Here is an 18,507-nt window from a genome sequence, read left to right as displayed (position 1 = left end):
GAGAGATGCAGGGAGGGAGAAAGTTGGGTGTGGGGGAGGGAATCCCAAGCAGGCTCCACACTGTCAGTGCAGAGCTTGACTTGGGGCTCGAACTCACAAACTGTGAGATCATGACCAGAGCTGGAACCAAGTGGAATGCTTAGCCAACTGAGCCACCCAGGTGCCCCTATTTGTTACTTCTAATAGATTTTTGATGGTGTATTTAGGGTTCTCCAGATATAAGATCTTGTTACCTGCAGAGACAGTTTACTTCTTCCTTTTCAATTTGGATGATGTTTATTTCATTTTCTTGCTTCATTACTCTTGCTAAGAATTCCAGTACTATGTTGAATAGGAGTGGCAAGAGTGGGGGTCCTTGTCTTGTTCCTGATCTTAGACAAACAGCTTTCAGATTTTTACTGTTGAGTATGATATTAAACTGTGGATTTGTCACAGATGGTCTTTATTATGTTGAGGTATCTTCCTTCTCTACCTAATTTGTTGAGAGTTTTTATCATGAATGGGTGTTGAATTTTGTCTTCTGCACTTACTGCATGTACTGCAATGATCATATTTTTATTCTTTTGTTTTTTAAGTTTATGTATTTGAGAAAACAAGAATGATGGGGGGTGGGGACAGAGAGAGAGGGAAAGAGAAAATCTCAAGCAGGCTCTGTGCTTTCAGTGCAGAGCCTGATGAGGGGCTTGAACTCATGAATTGTGAAATCCTGGCCTGAGCAGAAATCAAGAGTTAGACGCTTAACTGACTGAAAATCAGTTTGCCCTGATTTTTATTCCTCTTTGTTACGATAGTATCACATTTGTTGATTTGCATGTATTGAACCATCCTTGCACCAAGCATTAATCCCACTTGATTGTGGTATATGATCTTTTTAACATGCTATTGAATTTGATTAGTTTCTTATTAAGGATTTTTGCAGCTATGTTCATCAGGGGTGTCATACTGTGATTTTCTTTTCTTGTAGTGTCCTCGACTCCTTTTGGTATCAGGATAATCCTGGCCTCATAAAATAAGTTTGGAAGTGTTCCCTCTCCTTCAGTTTTTTTTGGACAAGTTTGAGAAAGATTGGTGTTAATTTTTCTTTAAATATTTGGTAGACTTCACCCATGAAGCCATCTGGTCTAGAGCTTTACTTTTGGGAGATTTTTGATTTATGGATTCAGTCTCCTTACTCAGTTATTGACTATTCAGATTTTCTGTTTCCTCATGATTTAGTCTTGGCAGCTTGTATGTTTCTAGGAACTTATCTATTTCTTCTAGGTTATCCATTTGTTAGCTTATAATTATTGACAGTAATCTCTAATGATTTACATTTCTGTGATATCAGTTGTAATATCTTCTCTTTCATTTATGATTTAATTTTTGGAGGGATCATTTTCTCAGTTTACTTAAGGGTTTGTTAATTTTATCTTTTCAAACAACCAGTTCTTAATTTCATTGATCTTTTTTGTTTTTCTAATGTCTAATTCATTTATTTCTGCTCAGTCTTTATTATTTTTTCCTTCTGACTTTGGGCTGACTTCTTTTCCTAGTTCCTTGTTATATAAAACCCTTAAGGTTCTTTCAAGATCTTCTTTTTTTTGTTAAGGCATTTATCAGAATTAGAACTTCTTTTGCTGTATCCCATAAGTTTTGGCATGTTGTATTTCCATTTTCATTTGTCTCAAGATATTTTGTACTTCTCTTTGATTTCTTCTTTGAATTACTGTGTTAATTTCCACGTATTTACACATTTCCCTATTTTCCTCCTGTTCTAGTTTATGCCACTGTAGTTGGAGAAGATACTTGGTATCATTTCAATTTCTTAAGTTGTTAAGACTTGTTTCATGGCCTAATGTATGATCTGCCCTGAAGGATGGTTTATGTGCACTGAGAAGAATGTGTATTTTGCTGTTGTGACTGGAATGTTCCATATGTATGTGTTTCATTTGGTCTGTAGTTTTGGTCAAGTCTGATGTTTTCTTGTTGATTTTCTGTCTCCATGATCTATCTGTATTTGAATATGAATATCCATATTGAAGTCCTTTTATTACTGTATTGTTGACTATTTCTGCCTTCATTTTATGTATTTTATATATTTAGGTGCTTCATTGTTGTATACTTGTTGTATGTGTATTTATAGTTCTATCCTATTGATTTATTGATCTCTTTATTATTATATAATAACCTCTTTGTCTCTTCTGTTTCTGACTTGAAGCCTATTTTGTTGGATAGAAGTATAGCCACTCCAGCTCTCCTTTAGTTACCATTTGCATGGGGTATTTCTTTCCATCATTTCACTTTCAGCCTATGTGTGTTCTTACAGGTAAATTGAGTCTCTTATAGGCAGCATAATGTTGAATCTTGTTTCTTTATCCATTCAGCCACTTTGTCTTCTGATTAGAGAATTTAATCCATTTACATTTAAAATAATTATTGATAGGTAAAGATTTAATAATGCCATTTTGTCAGTTTTCTGTTTTGTAGTTCCTTTGTTTCCTTTTTCTCTCTTGTTGTCTTCCTTTGTGATTGAATGATGTTTCGGTAGTGGTATGCTTTGATTCCTTTCTCTGCATTTTTTGTGTATCTGCTCTACGTTTTTCCTTTGTGGTTACCATGAGGCTTACATATATGTAACAGTATACATAAAACAGTCTATTTTAAACTAATCACAACTTAACTTCCATTGCATACAAAACCTCTACATTTTACTTTTCCCTATTCTGCCATTATTTCTTAAAATATTCTTTAGGTCATACTTTTATCTTGCGACTCCCGTATGTATCTTGATATGCTGGCTGGTGTTTCATAGGTCTCTTTTTTTGTTTCAAAAAATTTTTTCGATGTTTTGTTTGAGTCAGAGAGAAAGCATGAACTGGGAAGGGGCAGAGAGAGAGGGAGACAGGAACCAAAGTGGGCTCTGTGCTGACAGCAGAGAGCCCGATGTGGGGCTTGAACTCAAGAGTAATGAGGTCATGACCTGAGCTGAAGTCAGATGCTTAGCTGACTGAGCCATTCAGGCGTCCCCATAGGTCTCTTATGCCTTATTAATTTTTATTCATTGTTTTTTCTTTCTGTTCTTCAGATTGCTTATTTCAGTTGACCTGTGATTTGTGTCTCTTCATTGATATTCTTGATTTCAAGAGACATTATCCTCATACTTCCTTTTAATTTTTTAGACATTTCCTTTAGTTCTTTGTACATATTTAAAATAGCTGATTTAAACTTTAATAATGCAGCATCTTCATTTCCTCAGGGAGAGCTTCTCTTAGTTGCTTTTTTTCCTGTGGATGGGCCGTACTTAACATGTATTTTGCATCTTGCATAATTTTCATAGAAAACTGGACATTTTATTTTATATCTATTTATGTTTTGGGAGAGTGCAAGTGGGGGAGGGGCAGAGAGAGAGGGGAGAGGATCTGAAGTGGGCTGGGCTCTGTGATGACAGGATGACAGTAGCAAGCCCAATGTGGGACTTGAGCTCACAAACTGAAAACTGGACATTTTAAGTAATATGATGTGGTAACTTTTGAAGTCAGATTCTCTTCCCTCTCTGGGGTTTGTTAAAAAGTCTTTGCTGTTTGCTTTTTGACTTTTCTGAACTAATTAATATTGTAAAATCTCTATTCTTTGTCTTGTGTGACCACTGAAGTGTCTACTGGGTTAGCTTAGTGGTCAGCTGATAAGTTAGAAATTTCTTTAAATGCCTAAAACCAATAAATTCCCAGCCTTTGCCATGGAGTTCTTTGTGTGTGTTGGGGCATGCCTTCATTTTTCAGGCAAGCAGTTCATGACTCTGCTTTAGCTCTTATTTTCTGTTTTAGCAGAGCCTCAAGTTCAGCCAGAGGTAAAAATTTAGGACCTTAAGTTTTTCCTTGGCGTGTATATAGTCATCCACATACATGTGGGCTTCTGGTTTCACAGCAATATTTTGGGACTTTTCAAAGCCCCCATGGACATTTGTATTAGTCAACTGGGACAGCCATAACAAAATATGATAGACTGGTGGCTTGAAAAACAGAAATTCATTTTTTCATAATTCTGGAGGCTAGAAGTCCCAGATTAGAGTCTGGTAAGGTTGGTTTCTGGTGAGGATTTTCTTCTTGGCTTATTATACATGAATGCCTTCTTATTATGTCCTCACATGGTCTTTCTGTGTGTGTGTTGTGGAAAGAGGGAGGGAGGGAGACAGACAGTTATCTCTTTGGTATCTCTTTTCTTAGAGGGACACTAATCCTGTTGGATCAGGGCCCTACCCTTTATAACTTCACTTACTTTTAATTACTTTCTTAGAGGCCCCATCTCCAAATATAGCCACACTGGAAATTAGGGCTTCAACATGTGAATTTTCAGGGGATACAAACATCTAATCATTAACATCCTTTTTCCCTAGCTTTTATTAAAAAAAAAAAAAATGTTTTTTATCTGCTTCTTGTTTGCTCCATCTATTATCATTGTCTCAGTCAGCTTCAACATTAATTGCAACTGATTGTTTTTAATAAACACCCTGGGGGAAGAGGCTGTTCACACCAGTAAAAGCTTTGAGTCAGGTCAAAATAAAGACAAGCCCTGCCGCACATGTCAAATAATGACTTATCTTTAATAATGTTGCTTTGTAACTCTTCTGTTGTCTTCAGTGGCTTTGGTTGTTCGTTTTCACTGTGATTGCAGGCTTGTTGGTTTTTAAGACTGGAGGAGGGAAGGGGAAGATTTAAATAGAAAAAACTACAGTGCTCCATTGCTCACTGTTCTTACCAAGATTCAGCCATTTTTCTTGAGTCAATACTCCCTAGATTACTGTAAGCCTTTGGCTAACTTCTAGAATTTTGAAAAAGTTGACAATTTTCCTAGTATCTTCCATTGCTTTTGTGGAGAAGAGGAATTCTGGAAGTAGTCCTTAGTTTGCTATTCATAGTGAGTTCACCTCTTCCCTTTTTGTCAAAAATAGTTTTTCGACATTTTTTTCTTCTTAATCTTTTTTTCTTCCTATTGTGGTTTTGTTTTGTTTTGTTTTGTTTTTGTATTTATGTTATTCTGGCAGTGGCTCAGGGTTACTGCTTTAGGCGTTAATAGTACTCAGGACGAGAAAGATTATTTTAAATAAGGAACTCCTATAATTTAAAAGGAAAATGTACTCTTAGGCTTGCTTGCTTATTTTGTTCATTTATTTATTTATTTAGAATGTTTATTTATTTTGAGAGAGAGAGCACAAGCAGGGGAGGGGTAGAGAGAGAGGAAGAAAGAGAGAGAACCTCAAGCAGGTCTGCACTGTAAGCGCAGAGCCCGATGTGGGGCTCAAACTCACTAACTGAGATCATGACCTGAGCTGAAATCAAGAGTCGGTTGCTTAACCAACTGAGCCTCCCAGCTCCTTAGGCTTCTTTATTTAAAACAAATATGAGCATCTAAAAGCATTATTCACCCCCCTCCCTATATATACATTTGTTCTTAATGTATATGTTATATGTATTTAACACATATCTACATAATAATTTTGATGCTGAGATTTGAATTTCCCCTCTATTTATTAGATTGAGAAATGTTTAATAATATGGGAGATTCTAATAAATCAGTCATTTTAGACTAAATGCTTTCTAGACTAAAAAGATCAATTCAAGTTACCCATTTTATGGTCCTAGTATGAACCAAGGCATTTTGGTGTGTTTCTTTACAGCTTTCCACTTAAAAGGTAGAAAAGTCTCACATTATTACTATTTATCATAGTTGCCACTCTTTAGAAAATAGTCATTATAATTCTCCTTCTTTGTGTCTTAATTACTTGAACTTTTGTCATAGGTATAATGTACAAAGTAATAGTTTTGCTTGTTTTCTTTCTTTTTTTAGAATCTCAAAATGTGGATTTTATTTGTAGTGTTCTTGTGGTGGCTGATCAGCTTCTCATAACTCGATTGAAAGGGATTTGTGAAGTTGCATTAACCGAGAAACGTAAGTATTTTTGAATTTGAATATTACTATGTTTGCAGGTTGATACAGGATTATTTATTAACTTTTGATGCCATAAATTTACCATTTTACCATATATGGTAAAGTGCACCATTATGTTTTTGAATTATGAAGAATGTCAAAACATTTAAGCTATTTTGTGTAACAATAAGCACGTCCATTTTCCAGACATGTTAATATGTGAAAATATGTACATCTGATAATTGAAATATGTAAATTTTTTGAAATGTCATGAAACCTTGAATAATGAAGATGGTATGAAATTTATTTTGAAATTACAAAGATGAAAGTTTGAAAGAATTTTTTAAAAAAATTTTTTAATGTTTATTTATTTTTGAGAGAGAGAGAGAGAGAGAGAGCAGGAGTGGGGGAAGGACACAGAGAGAGGGAGACACAAAATACGAAGCAGGCTCTGAGCTGTCAGCACAGAGCCTGACATGGGGCTCAAACTCACGGAGATTATAACCTGAGCCAAAGTCAGACACTTAACCTACTGAGCCACCCAGGTGCCCCTCAAAGAAATTATTCACTCTTGTCCTGGTCTTGGCTGTAAGCCTGTGTTTAGCTATCTGTTACTATTTGCTAGAATTTTTGTTTTAATTTTTTTTTAATGTTTATTTATTTTTGAGAGAGACAGAGACAGAATGCACGTGGGTTAGGGGCAGAGAGAGAGGGAGACACAGAATCCGAAGCAAGCTCCAGGCTCTGAGCTGTCAGCACAGAGCCCGACGTGGGGCTTGAACCCACGAACCATGAGATCATGACCTGAGCCAAAGCCAGACGCTCAACTGACCAAGCCACCCAGGCGCCCCCTTGCTAGAATTTTTATATAATCATCTTATTTATATATTTGATCAAAACTTATCTCTTTTCTCTTAAACTCTTATTTCTGTCTCTGTTTGTTACTTCATTTAATAAATAATTCATTATTTCAGTTCATTGCATGGCTGTCTTTTTGAACATTGAAATTTTGAAACCCAAAGCTATTTTTTATATTGTTTTTGTTCTTTACGTCCAAATTTTTCCAGTTGTCAGAACTGATGCATCTTAACTATATTTATTAATCATATTTCCCCCTACCTTTTTATTCTGTGTCTATGCTAGTTCAGGTAACTGTTATCCATCCCTTCTGTGTAGTGTTACTGTAATGTTTTAAGTCCTCTTTCTGTCTACTTTCTTTAATTTTTCTGTTGGGAGTAATCGTGTCTTCCTGTTTAGGTATTTTTAATTGCTTACTCTAGGATAAAGGTTAGATTTTCTTAGCCTGTTGTAAAAGTTTCTAATTTTATCTTTGTTAATCTTTGTTCATTTTCATTGTCACATTGTCATACTTTAGGAAGTATGAAAGGATTTCCTGTCAGAATTTTCTAATTTTTTTCTTGCTGATAGTTTGTCTTAGTTCTGGTGTCTTATATAGTTACTTTTCTTGAGCTTTGTGGAGAGACTTCTCCTAGGTTATCAAAAAAAACAAAAAAACCCAACATCTCTAATCTTTTAAGCTACAAAATGGAAATATATTAAAATAAAGGATACAACATACTACAGGAATAAAGTGTACGTATTGGAAGGGCTCCTGGGTGGCTTAGTCAGTTAAATGGCTGACTTTGGCTCAAGTCATGATCTCATGGTTTTTGAATTTGAGCCCTGCATCAGGCTCTGTGCTTTGCTGGCAGCTGAGAGCCTGGAGCCTGCTTCAGATTCGTGTCTCCCCTGCTCACGCGCGCGCGCTCTCTCTCTCTCTTTCTCTCTCTCTCTCTCTCAAAAATAAATAAACATTAAAAAACAAAAAGTATACATATTGGAGATATTTTTAGTTGTTCAGTTGACTTTCCTGGCATTCCTTGGATATTCTTTTTCGGTCCATGCTACACAGCTTCCTTATTAATGAATATCTTGATCTTCCTAGAACTTAGCAAGAGAAGAGTTCAACAGAAGTTTGATCTCTTATTATTGGGTAATCCTTGTTCTCAACTGAACAACTGTATAGTTTTTATATGATCCATTTTTTTGTGTGTGAAGTGGGAGAGTTTGGGTTCATATTAGGTTTGGTTAGGAGCGAAGCAAAAACCATCATTGACTGCAATTACACCTTTTGACAGAATTAGAAGGAAGAAAAAAAACAAACATAGGGTAAGCCAGGTGTAGAAAATAGTTATGTTCCTCTCTTGGTTTGGACTCATAGTAAATAAAGAATGAAGGGGTTTGGAAAGCCAAAGTCATTTATTAGGTGAGTAGAATATTCTGAGATAGTCTCTAGCAAAATAGGACACTTCATGCATAAAGTTACTAGGATTGTAATAAAATCCAGAATCTTTTGTACAGTTATACCAGATTCTGTACTGGCCATGAATAATGATATAGTAATATTTAAATGTGAATATTTTCCAAATATATAGTGTGTATATGTGTTTATGTAAATATACCCACATAAATTTTGATGGATTACTCAATGTAAATATATTTTATAGAATGATTTTGTCAGTTTCTCTTAGTCTTTTTTTTAAATTGCCCTTAACATTACTCTTGACGTTTTTTATTTTTTATTTTTTAAAATAGTTTATTTTTTAATTTTAAGTAATCTCTGTGCCGTTAGGCTCGAATTCACCACCCCAGGATCAAGAGTTGCAGGTTCTACCAACTGAGCTACCCAGGCACCCCTGGTTTCTCTTAATCTTAAGATCTTCTTAGTTTTATAGAAAAGAGACTGTTCTGTCTATATAAATGAAAAGGAAGGTTTATTTGTGAAAGTTAAAACTATTCTAAAATCCTTAGATAGAAAATTGTCAATTTTTAGGTGACACATATCATCTCTATTTTCTTTTGGTGTGTTTATTTTGCCTCATAACCAATCATTTAAAATACTTTGGCATATGGGGATGAAAAGTGCATTCTATATTTGCCCTACTATAGTTATTTTGGCAAGAAAGTACTTTCAGTTTTCCTTGTTCAAACCTGACAACTTTAAAAATAAGTATGTATTATTTGCTGTAGTAACATGGCTTTTGTCTCACTTTGTCTTTTCTTTGTAGTTACCCTTAAGAATGCTGCTATGTTACTGGAATTTGCAGCAATGTACAATGCTGAACAATTGAAACTGTCTTGTTTACAGTTTATAGGACTGAATATGGCCGCTTTACTTGAAGCAAGGTAGGTTGGGTGCATACATTGTATGACTGTTGCAAAAGCAATTATTTATACATAATAGCAGACATGTTAGCAATTTAAAAGAATAGTGACAAATTACAGCTTTGTAGAAAAAAATGTAAGGGGATTCAATCATTCCATCAATATTTGAGTGCTTGCTTGATATATGCCAGCCACAGCTAAGGTACAAGAGTGAACAAAATAGGTAAAATTCTTGCCCTCAATGGAAAGCATACATTTTTGTTGGAAATTTGTGGGGAAAAAATTACAAGTATGTTCTTTATATCTAAGCATTCCACTATTTTTAGTAGTGGAATTATTTGGTGAAATAAATTTGCAGATTTATTTTTTAATATAAGGTCTAATTTTTATTACTATAAAGTTGGTGGTGAGAAAATGAGTGTTTTGGTGAACATAGAAGTTTTAGAGTTCCACATGTCAGTTTGCACTTTTGAAGCTTCAGTATTTTGTTTTGGATATAATAATGATAACTAATACTATGTGCCAGGCAGCATTCTAAAAGTGTTATATAGATCTCAGTTGATTTTCATGTAAACCTTATGATGACATAGATTCTGTTTATGTCCTCATATTATAGATGAGAAAACCCAGGGACACTTTTTTTTCAAAGAATCAAAATTTTGATCTACATAATTTATTATATATGGTAATAGGTTTTTCACATCTCAGCTTTCAAAGTCAGGATGGTCTTTAATGAAACTAACTCTAAAATATGAAATAAAAGTGCTCTACTTTTTAGAGGTGAATCACTGATTCTTTTTTTTTTTTTTTTTTTTTTTTTTTAAATTTTTTTTTCAACGTTTTTTATTTATTTTTGGGACAGAGAGAGACAGAGCATGAACGGGGGAGGGGCAGAGAGAGAGGGAGACACAGAATTGGAAACAGGCTCCAGGCTCCGAGCCATCGGCCCAGAGCCTGACGCGGGGCTCGAACTCACGGACCGTGAGATCGTGACCTGGCTGAAGTCGGACGCTTAACCGACTGCGCCACCCCGGCGCCCCGAATCACTGATTCTTAATAATTGCTATGTAGGATTCAATTCACAGGAAATTCTTTTGGCAGTATAATGCTTTGTTATTTTGTGAAAATGCTTTTCAAGTGTATATTAATGTTATGGGATATTAGTATGATTTTAAAATGCCTCTGGTATTTTGGTATCAGAATCTCGCTAGGGTTTCAGAATAAATTTCTTTGCTGACATCACATTAATGATTTTTATCAAAGCAATTTTTTTTTTTACTTTGCTTTGCCAAACTAAGCTCATTCATTTGTCAGATAAGAATCAACCAGAATGCAAAACAAGCACTGAATCTACTTAAAATATGATACTGGGGGGGGGGGGGGCGCCTGGGTGGCTTGGTCGGTTAAGCGTCCGACTTTGGCTCAGGTCATGATCTCACGGTCCGTGAGTTCGAGCCCCGCTCGGGCTCTATCCTGACAGCTCAGAGCCTGGAGCCTGTTTCAGATTCTGTGTCTCCCTCTCTCTCTGCCCCTCCCCTGTTCATGCTCTGTCTCTCTCTGTCTCAAAAATAAATAAACATTAAAAAAAATTTTTTTTTAGATAAAAAAAAAATATGATACCGGAAAATGATGTGTGTCACTACCATTGTTCAATAGTTACGTTGTGACAGGTGTCAGATGAACCATTACGAATGGGACGTGTGCTGTGGTGATGTCTCTACTTGTATAATTTTACATGAGTAGACATGCATAACTTGAATTAAAACAAAGATTTGTACAAATTTAACCATTCCTAGACAACTATTTGTTTGCTGGGAGTATAAATAAATATGTATAAAGATATTAAAAAAGGAGAGTTGCACCAAAATTGATATAACATACAGGTTAATTATCCTCAAAATGTTAAAAACTGGTATGGTACAGATTTAAATATCCAAATTGTTTTGCACTCATAAAAATAGTTTAACATATTTTAGAATGTAAACTTTAAGTTTTTACTGATGCCTTAAAAGTATCTCTTTGGAATTGGAGAGTTCCCTGAAATCTACTTTGAATATAACTGATGTAGTCCAAACATTTTATACATCATGAACATACTAAAGTCCAGAGAGATAAAGTTAGTTGCTCAAAGTCATGCAGGTAATTGCTAGCAGTGATAGCTGTAGATAGAATTCAGGTATCGTGACAGGCCATTGTTCTATCACTATAATACTTTAGGAACTAAAGATTACAGATGTGGAAAATGAATACAGGTGGTCCCTGACTTACCATGGTTTGACTTAGGATTTTCCGACTTTACAGTAGTGTGAAAGTGATACACATTCAGTAGAAACTGTACTTTGAACTTTGAATTTTGATCTTTTCCGCATACTAGTGAAAAGTATTAAGTGATCCTGGTGATCATTTATGGTGATCCTGGGCAGTGGCAGTGAGCCGCAGCTCCCAGTGACACACAGGGTTTTCAAGGGTGTAAACAACTGACACACTTATTTTTTACTTTCATATAGTAATAAATTACATGAGGTAGTTAACACTTTGTTTTAAAATAGGCTTTGTATTAGATGATTTTGCTCACTCAAGGCTAATGTAAGTGTTCTGAGCACGTTTAAGGTAGTTTAGGCTAAGCTGTTCAGTAAATAGGTATATTAAATGTATTTTTGACCTAAGAGATTTTCAACTTAAGAGATTTATTGGGATGTTGAGGAAGAACTATATTTACAATTTTGCTATGATATAAGTGATATAAAAATCTTTTCTAAGGGTTTGATATTACTGAAGATGTTTGTGTATGTATCTTCCTGTTTATTTGAAATATATAACTATACATACTTTCAAAAAGAATTTGTAGCATATTGATGGCATATTGATGATTTTAAAAATAATGTACTTATTCAGCAGTGTAAAGTGTCTCAACAGATTTGAAAATCTTGGTAGGTATTAAGTTACTTAAGCCTTAAAATAGAATTTTGTATCTTATTTTTTAGGTCTCTTGATGTTTTAAGTGATGGTGTTTTGAAGGATCTTTCTGTGTTTTATAGAAAAATGGTAAGGGTTATGTTTTTTCAATAATATAATCAAATTAAAGTAGTATATTAGATCAGACTTCTCACTGAAATAATTTCCTAATAAATTCTAATACATTAGGATATTTTAAAAATGAAGACATAGGGTTTTTGTTTGTTTTTTTTATAGATCCCACAGGTTAGTATGATAATCATAATTGAAAGTATTTAATGATAAAACTAATAACTTTTAATTCCTTTATAAATGAAAATTATTGAAGACTTTTCAAGTCTTTCATTACTTGTTAATTTACTAAACATCAGGACAGTACAAAAACATGGATTCATATTATCCCCCAAATTGGATTAATTTGTATTTAATAATGAGTTTTTATGGAAAGTGTTTTTTGATATTTTTTGGAATAATCTGTTTAATGAGTCTAATCATTTTTCCCTTTGTTGTAAACGTAGGAAGTCATTAGGCATTCTAGACTTTTCCTTGTTAATGTCCCCACATATCAAAACAAGTGGGATATTATACCTATTTTGAAAAAATCTTTACACATTTTATATTTAAAAAGTGACTTTTTTAAAAAAAATAGATTCCAGCAATGGATAGAAGAGTCATTACACCATATCAGGACGGACCAGATATTAGCTATTTGGAAGTAGAAGATGGAGATATCTTTTTGAAAGAAGACATAAATACGGAACAGAATTATTCGTAAGCTCTGTTTCTCTTTCTTTTCTTCTTCCCTCCTCTTCTTCCACTCCTCTCCCTGATCTTTGACACTATTAACACGTTTATACTGAAAGAGAAAATTGGAGAATCCTGAAATAGGAAGTATGTATTTATGTTTATTCTTAGTCTTGCTATAAGAAAGTAAATGCATAATTATTTGCAGATGTAACAAAATTAACTATAAATATAAAAGGAATACAACCTTTAAGTTAACATGTTAGGTTGAATAAATGCACTTATCTTAGCTACCTTCCCAAACCCTGCTAAAATTACAATAAATAAAAAAGGCATATTGCACTAGAGCAGAGAGAACAGGAAAGGAGAAACAGCAGTTAGGAGGTGTTAATAGTTTTGGAAGTTGGAAAGTGGTTGCTGAGCAGTAATGACTTAGGAAAAAAAACTAAAACAGAATTCCAGAAAGTCTTAAGAATTAGAGGTAGCAGGTTTATGAAGACCAGGGTGAGTGGTTAGATTTGAAAAAGATCATTTTTTTAGCTTCTTTCAAAGAAAATTGACCTTTTTCTGAACTCAGTTCAACCAAGTGATTGTTCCTCCTCCATCTTGGCTGAAAGATTTGCCCTCTGGAGAGATTGAACCAAGACTACATCAGCCATTATGGATTTTTCTCTATAGAGAACCTACTGACTGGTTCAAGAGATATGACCTATAGTGACTGACGTTTGGGAATCCTCTAACAAAATATCCCAGTTCTACATAATCTCCCTGTAGTGTGGCCAAACATATGACAAGCCCTGTTTAGTATTTCCAAACTGTGTGTTAGGCTCAGTTATCAACTGGTTATAGAATTACTTACCTTGTACTTGGTAAATGACTTGTTAAAATCTTTGGGCATTCAAGTCATTTACTATATATATAATAGTAACTAACTGTGTAGCCCACTGAGAAACTGCTGTTAGGTTCCAGATTTGTTTTTAACCTCTTTTCTAGTGTTTGTTAGCATTTGGGTTACTTGAAGTTTATGATATTTGATTATTTACTTTTAAAAGTATTTCCCTATTTCTAACTTTCACAGAAATAGTAGAGTTACATCTAGTAAGAGTACACACTGAGGTTCAGTAAAACTGAGTAATTTACTCTGAGCAACATAGATAAATGCAACTAGAGCATGCCTATTTTTTGTGTTCTCTGTTTGACTAAAATGCTATACACACACACACTCACACATATATATGTATATTTATTCTCTTGCTCAAAATGCACAGTTCTTTTGCTGTTAATCTCTAACTCATTTCTAAAAAATGAATTTGTATTTGCTTTTTTCGTAGGGAAAGTATGTTCAAGAAGGCAAAAACAAGAGCAAAAAAGAAGACACGTAAGCGTTCGGATAGTTCTGGAGGTTATAACCTTTCAGACGTTATTCAGAGTCCACCATCTACAGGTTAGTGAAAGTGTCTTAGGATATATTTCCTGATCTAATCTTTCATGTCTCTATTATCTAATTAATTTAACATGTATCAAATACTATTGTATGCCATTTGCCAGGCCTACTGAAAGAAAATAGCCTTTGTCTTAGGGAGGCTACGGAAAATGATCGTATATTGTAATAAATATTCTGATTGAAGTTTGCTTTGAGAGCACAAAAGAAAAGCCCATATTAGGGGCACCTGGGTGGCTAAGTTGGTTAAGCGTCTGACTTCAGCTCAGATCATGATCTTGTTGTTTGTGAGTTCAAGCCCTGCATCAGGCTCTGTGCTGACAGCTTGGAGCCTGGAGCCTGCTTTGGATTCTGTGTCTCCTCTCTCTGCCCCTCCCCTACTTGTGCTCTGTCTCTCTATCAAAAATAAATAAATGTATTAAAAAAAAAAAAAAGCCCATATTAATCTGAGGAGATCAAGAATGACCTCTTGAGGAAAATGATACATGAGTTGGATCTTGAAGAATGAAGAGAAATTGGCCAAGAAAAGGAGGCACGCTGATAGACATATGAAGCAAAGGGGGCAATATACTCCCAAGGCTAGAGGCACTGGAAAGAACTGCATATTTCTTGTGGTTTGGTCAGCATGCTTCAGCCATATAGGGCATGTGTAGATAAGTGGTAATTGGCAATGGTCAGATTTTGGAGGGATTTTATGCTAAACTAAGGAATTTAAATGTGATTCTGAGGGCTATGAGTAATCGATTGATGGATTTTTAAGGCATATAATGTGAGTGGATAAAATTTTTTTTTAGAGAGACCACTCTGTCCAGTGGCATAGACTGTTAGTGATGGGCAAAACAGGACAGAGACACTATTATCACATGGATTCATTTCATTTACATCAGTACTCCGAGTTAGATGCCATTCATGTGCATTAGAAGGTTATAATCCAGTAATAGAAAACATATTTTATATCTATGCATTATGTGAGCTGTTTGAAAGTAAAGGTTATGTAGTTTTTCTAAAATGGTTTTCGCAGTTTAGTTTGAAAATCTTTTACTGAAGAGATGAAAGAATGAAAATCTGGATACCCTTCCTCCAAATTTATTGTTAACCTGTTACCACATTTGCTATTTTTTATAGACTTTCTGTTGCATGCTCACTTCCTTCATTCTCCAGACAGTCTGTCATTTTTTACAGATCCACTTGGAAGTTGTAGGCATGGCATTTTAATATAAATTAATACGAATTTCCTAAGAATAAGGATATTCTTCTACACAACCATAATATCATTAGCACATCGAAGACCATTAACATCAATTCATGAATATTACCTAGTATTACAGTCTCTATTCAGATTTCTCCAGTTGTCCAGGAATGTTTTTATAGCCTTTTGTGTTTTAACCTTAAAAAACACCTGGTATCCTGTGAAGATAGATACTGCCTTTGCTTATTAATGTCTCTTTAGTCTCTTAACTAGAGCAGCACCTCTCACACCTTTTTGTTTTGTTTTCAAAAGTTCAGGCCAGTGGTATAGACTATCTCACATTCTAGATTCCTCTGATTAGATCTAGATCTAAACTATCGAAATTGTAATACTTTCTTTAGATGAAAATACAGAAGTGTGACCACAATGAGACTACAGTATGGCTCTAAGAAATAGTATGTGTGTCTGTAGGAAGACATAAACAGGTATAACTTCTGTCAGCAGTATTTTCTTAGTCAGCCTGATGAGGTAACTTTGAAAAATACAAGTACACATTTTGTCCCTGTGGAAAAAAAAAGAAAAGCTGTCATTCAGGGCAAAGAAAGAATGTCTTTATATTTAACATGATCTATAAATGAGGTACTTGATGTGTTTGATAATGTTCAAAGGAATAAACAATGTCAAGAATAGTTGTTTTAGATAACACAGAAAGATATAAAAAAGACAGTATACCTGGATTGATTGATGAAGCACTGAAGCTCGGTCTTTCACGTTTACTACATCTCCTGATTCCTACTTAGGACCTTTTAATATGTAAAATTCTGTGATTTTGTGTTCTCTCTGTTACACGAATTACCTCTAGTGCATAGAAGGACTTGTAGGTGGATTGATGGAAAGATGAATAAATGGACGGACAGGAAGTTATGAAACTAGTTATTTTTCAGTTGCCTAAAAGACTTAGGGAAAAAGCAGATTTTGGTTTGTTTTAAATAATGGTATTATTAGCACACGTGTTAGAATCTTTATATTTCAGAGATGGAAGAGACATTAGTAATGAACTAAATTTTTGTCCCTTCCTTTAAACCTGAGGAAACAAAAGTGCAGAAAACTTCAGTGATTTGAGGTAGTGACAGACAGAAATAGAATTTATTTTTTTTGATTCCAGTTCTTATTCTTCCTGCTTTACTACTCTTTCTGTGGCCAAAGCAGATAATGATTGAAAGGTCAAATTTAATTGGGGCCAAAAAGCCTGTTCTGGAAGTAAACTTCGTTGTGTGATCCTTTATGTTAGAAGACCATCTGTGAAAATGTTTATACTAAAAATAATTGTTGGCCAGTTTAAACATCCTTTTATTCATTAGATTTATTTCTAATTGACTTTTGGTAGCATTCTGGCATTAAATATACTCTCTTAAAAATTTGCTGCTCTTAAAAATATTTAAAAGATTGGGGGAGTGCTGAATGTTATTTCCAAACTATTTGAGCAGTGACAGGAACAAAAGAGGCATATATCTTGTCAGAGTGATTTACTTTAAGGAAAACCCACTTATTTAAATATATAAGAGATAGTATGTTTTATTTATTTTCCTTTTTAAAAATTTAAGTCCAAGTTAACATACAGTGTAATAATGATTTCAGGAATAGAATTTGGTGATTCATCACTTACATATAACACCCAATGCTCATCCCAACAAGTGTTCTCCTTAATGCCTACCATTTAGCCCATCCCCCCACCCAGCACCCCACCAGCAACCCTCCGTTTGTACTCTGTATTTAAGAGACTCTTATGGTTTGCCTACCTCTCTGTTTTTTATCTTTTTTGCTTTCCTTCCCCTGTATTCATCTGTTTTATTTCTTAAATTCCACAAATGAGTGCAGTCATATATTTGTCTTTCTCTGACTTATTTCACTTAGCATAATACACTCTGGTTCATCCACATTGTTGCAAAATGTGTTTTATTTATTTTTAAGTCAAATTTTTAGTTATACCTCATGTCATGTGTTTTTTTGCTACCTCATTTAGATTCTAAATTTGAAATATGTGAAAGTAAACACATGAACTTAAGCAAAAGTTTGTTTTCTCTGTTTATATTTGAAATGACTTTGATCTACTAATGAATCTGGATACCAAATATGGCAGGGAAACAGGTGTTTAGCTTGCCTGGGAGAAGAAATGGTATATACATTTCATAACAGCCCTTTGCTTTAGGCAATAGGCTAATTAAAGTAGCTGTCAATCCACAGATTCCACCCCCCTTTCCAGAAGTAAAAACCGTCAATCAGGCCACGATTGGCTTCAGCATAACCTCTGCTACGGGGCCAAAGTCATCCAGTCTTTGACTAGATGAGAGGTAGAAAGGCTACAGTGTTCCTCCCACACAGAATGAGGCCAATCCCCGTCTGCATGCGTGCAGAGAACTTGGTACAGAGAGACAGATGAGAAAGGGGACGGTCTGAAGTTTATTAATTTTGTCTTTTTTTTTTTTTTTTTTAATGGGGAGAAAGAAGTTCTGAATCACTTCTCAAAGCACATCCCAAAGAAGTGTCTTCCTTAATGTTTATTGCATAATTGCTGTATAATTGAAATGGATAAAACTGCTGTTTTATTAAAGTCCCCTGTTTTAGTTTTTTACTTTAACTTTTTCTTCAGTTAGCTTGAATTGTCAAGATTTGATACAGTGAATATAATTTAAATGTTATTAAATCTGGATAAATGGAAGCTTTTAGCTCTATTTAATTCACTGAATGTAATATACACATGTTTACTGTATTTTAAATGTTTTAAAATTTTTACCTTTTAGGATTATTAAAATCTGGTAAGACCAATTCTGTGGAATCTCTTCCAGAACTGCTGACATCAGATTCTGAAGGAAGCTATGCAGGAGTGGGTAGTCCTAGAGATTTACATTCCCCAGATTTCACAGCAGGATTTCAGTCAGATAAAATTGAGGTTTGTTTTTATTTATTAATGCACTGTTTTCTTAACTTCAGATTTTAGATCTTTATATAATTTATTTTTAGTGTTTATTATTTTTTGCTCTAACTTTAAAATACTCTCCTGGCTGGTTTATAAAAAAATACATATGATTAGTAATATATGTAGTATTAG

The 18,507-nt window shown here is 34.4% G+C and overlaps 1 protein-coding gene across 4 annotated transcripts in view; it reads left to right on the top strand.

Moving 5' to 3' along the window:
• The window catches only part of IBTK (inhibitor of Bruton tyrosine kinase), a 91,272-nt gene that overhangs the window by 43,745 nt on the left and 29,020 nt on the right, over nt 1-18,507 (top strand). For 2 of the 4 annotated variants that reach the window (XM_058734555.1, XM_058734554.1), the window contains exons 17-22: nt 5,824-5,925; nt 8,973-9,090; nt 12,054-12,114; nt 12,674-12,795; nt 14,100-14,212; nt 18,245-18,348. In XM_058734555.1, coding sequence (XP_058590538.1) covers nt 5,824-5,925; nt 8,973-9,090; nt 12,054-12,114; nt 12,674-12,795; nt 14,100-14,212; nt 18,245-18,348 — 620 coding nt within the window. Of the gene's footprint in view, nt 1-5,823; nt 5,926-8,972; nt 9,091-12,053; nt 12,115-12,673; nt 12,796-14,099; nt 14,213-18,199; nt 18,349-18,507 lie in introns of all 4 variants that reach the window. The other 2 variants (XM_058734553.1, XM_058734552.1) reach the window with 1 other exon arrangement.

Source organism: Neofelis nebulosa, chromosome 6 (genome assembly GCF_028018385.1).
Source record: "Neofelis nebulosa isolate mNeoNeb1 chromosome 6, mNeoNeb1.pri, whole genome shotgun sequence".
Taxonomy (NCBI): domain Eukaryota; kingdom Metazoa; phylum Chordata; class Mammalia; order Carnivora; family Felidae; genus Neofelis; species Neofelis nebulosa.
Note: the sequence above shows the minus strand (reverse complement) of the source record. Positions and strands in the feature narration are given on the sequence as shown.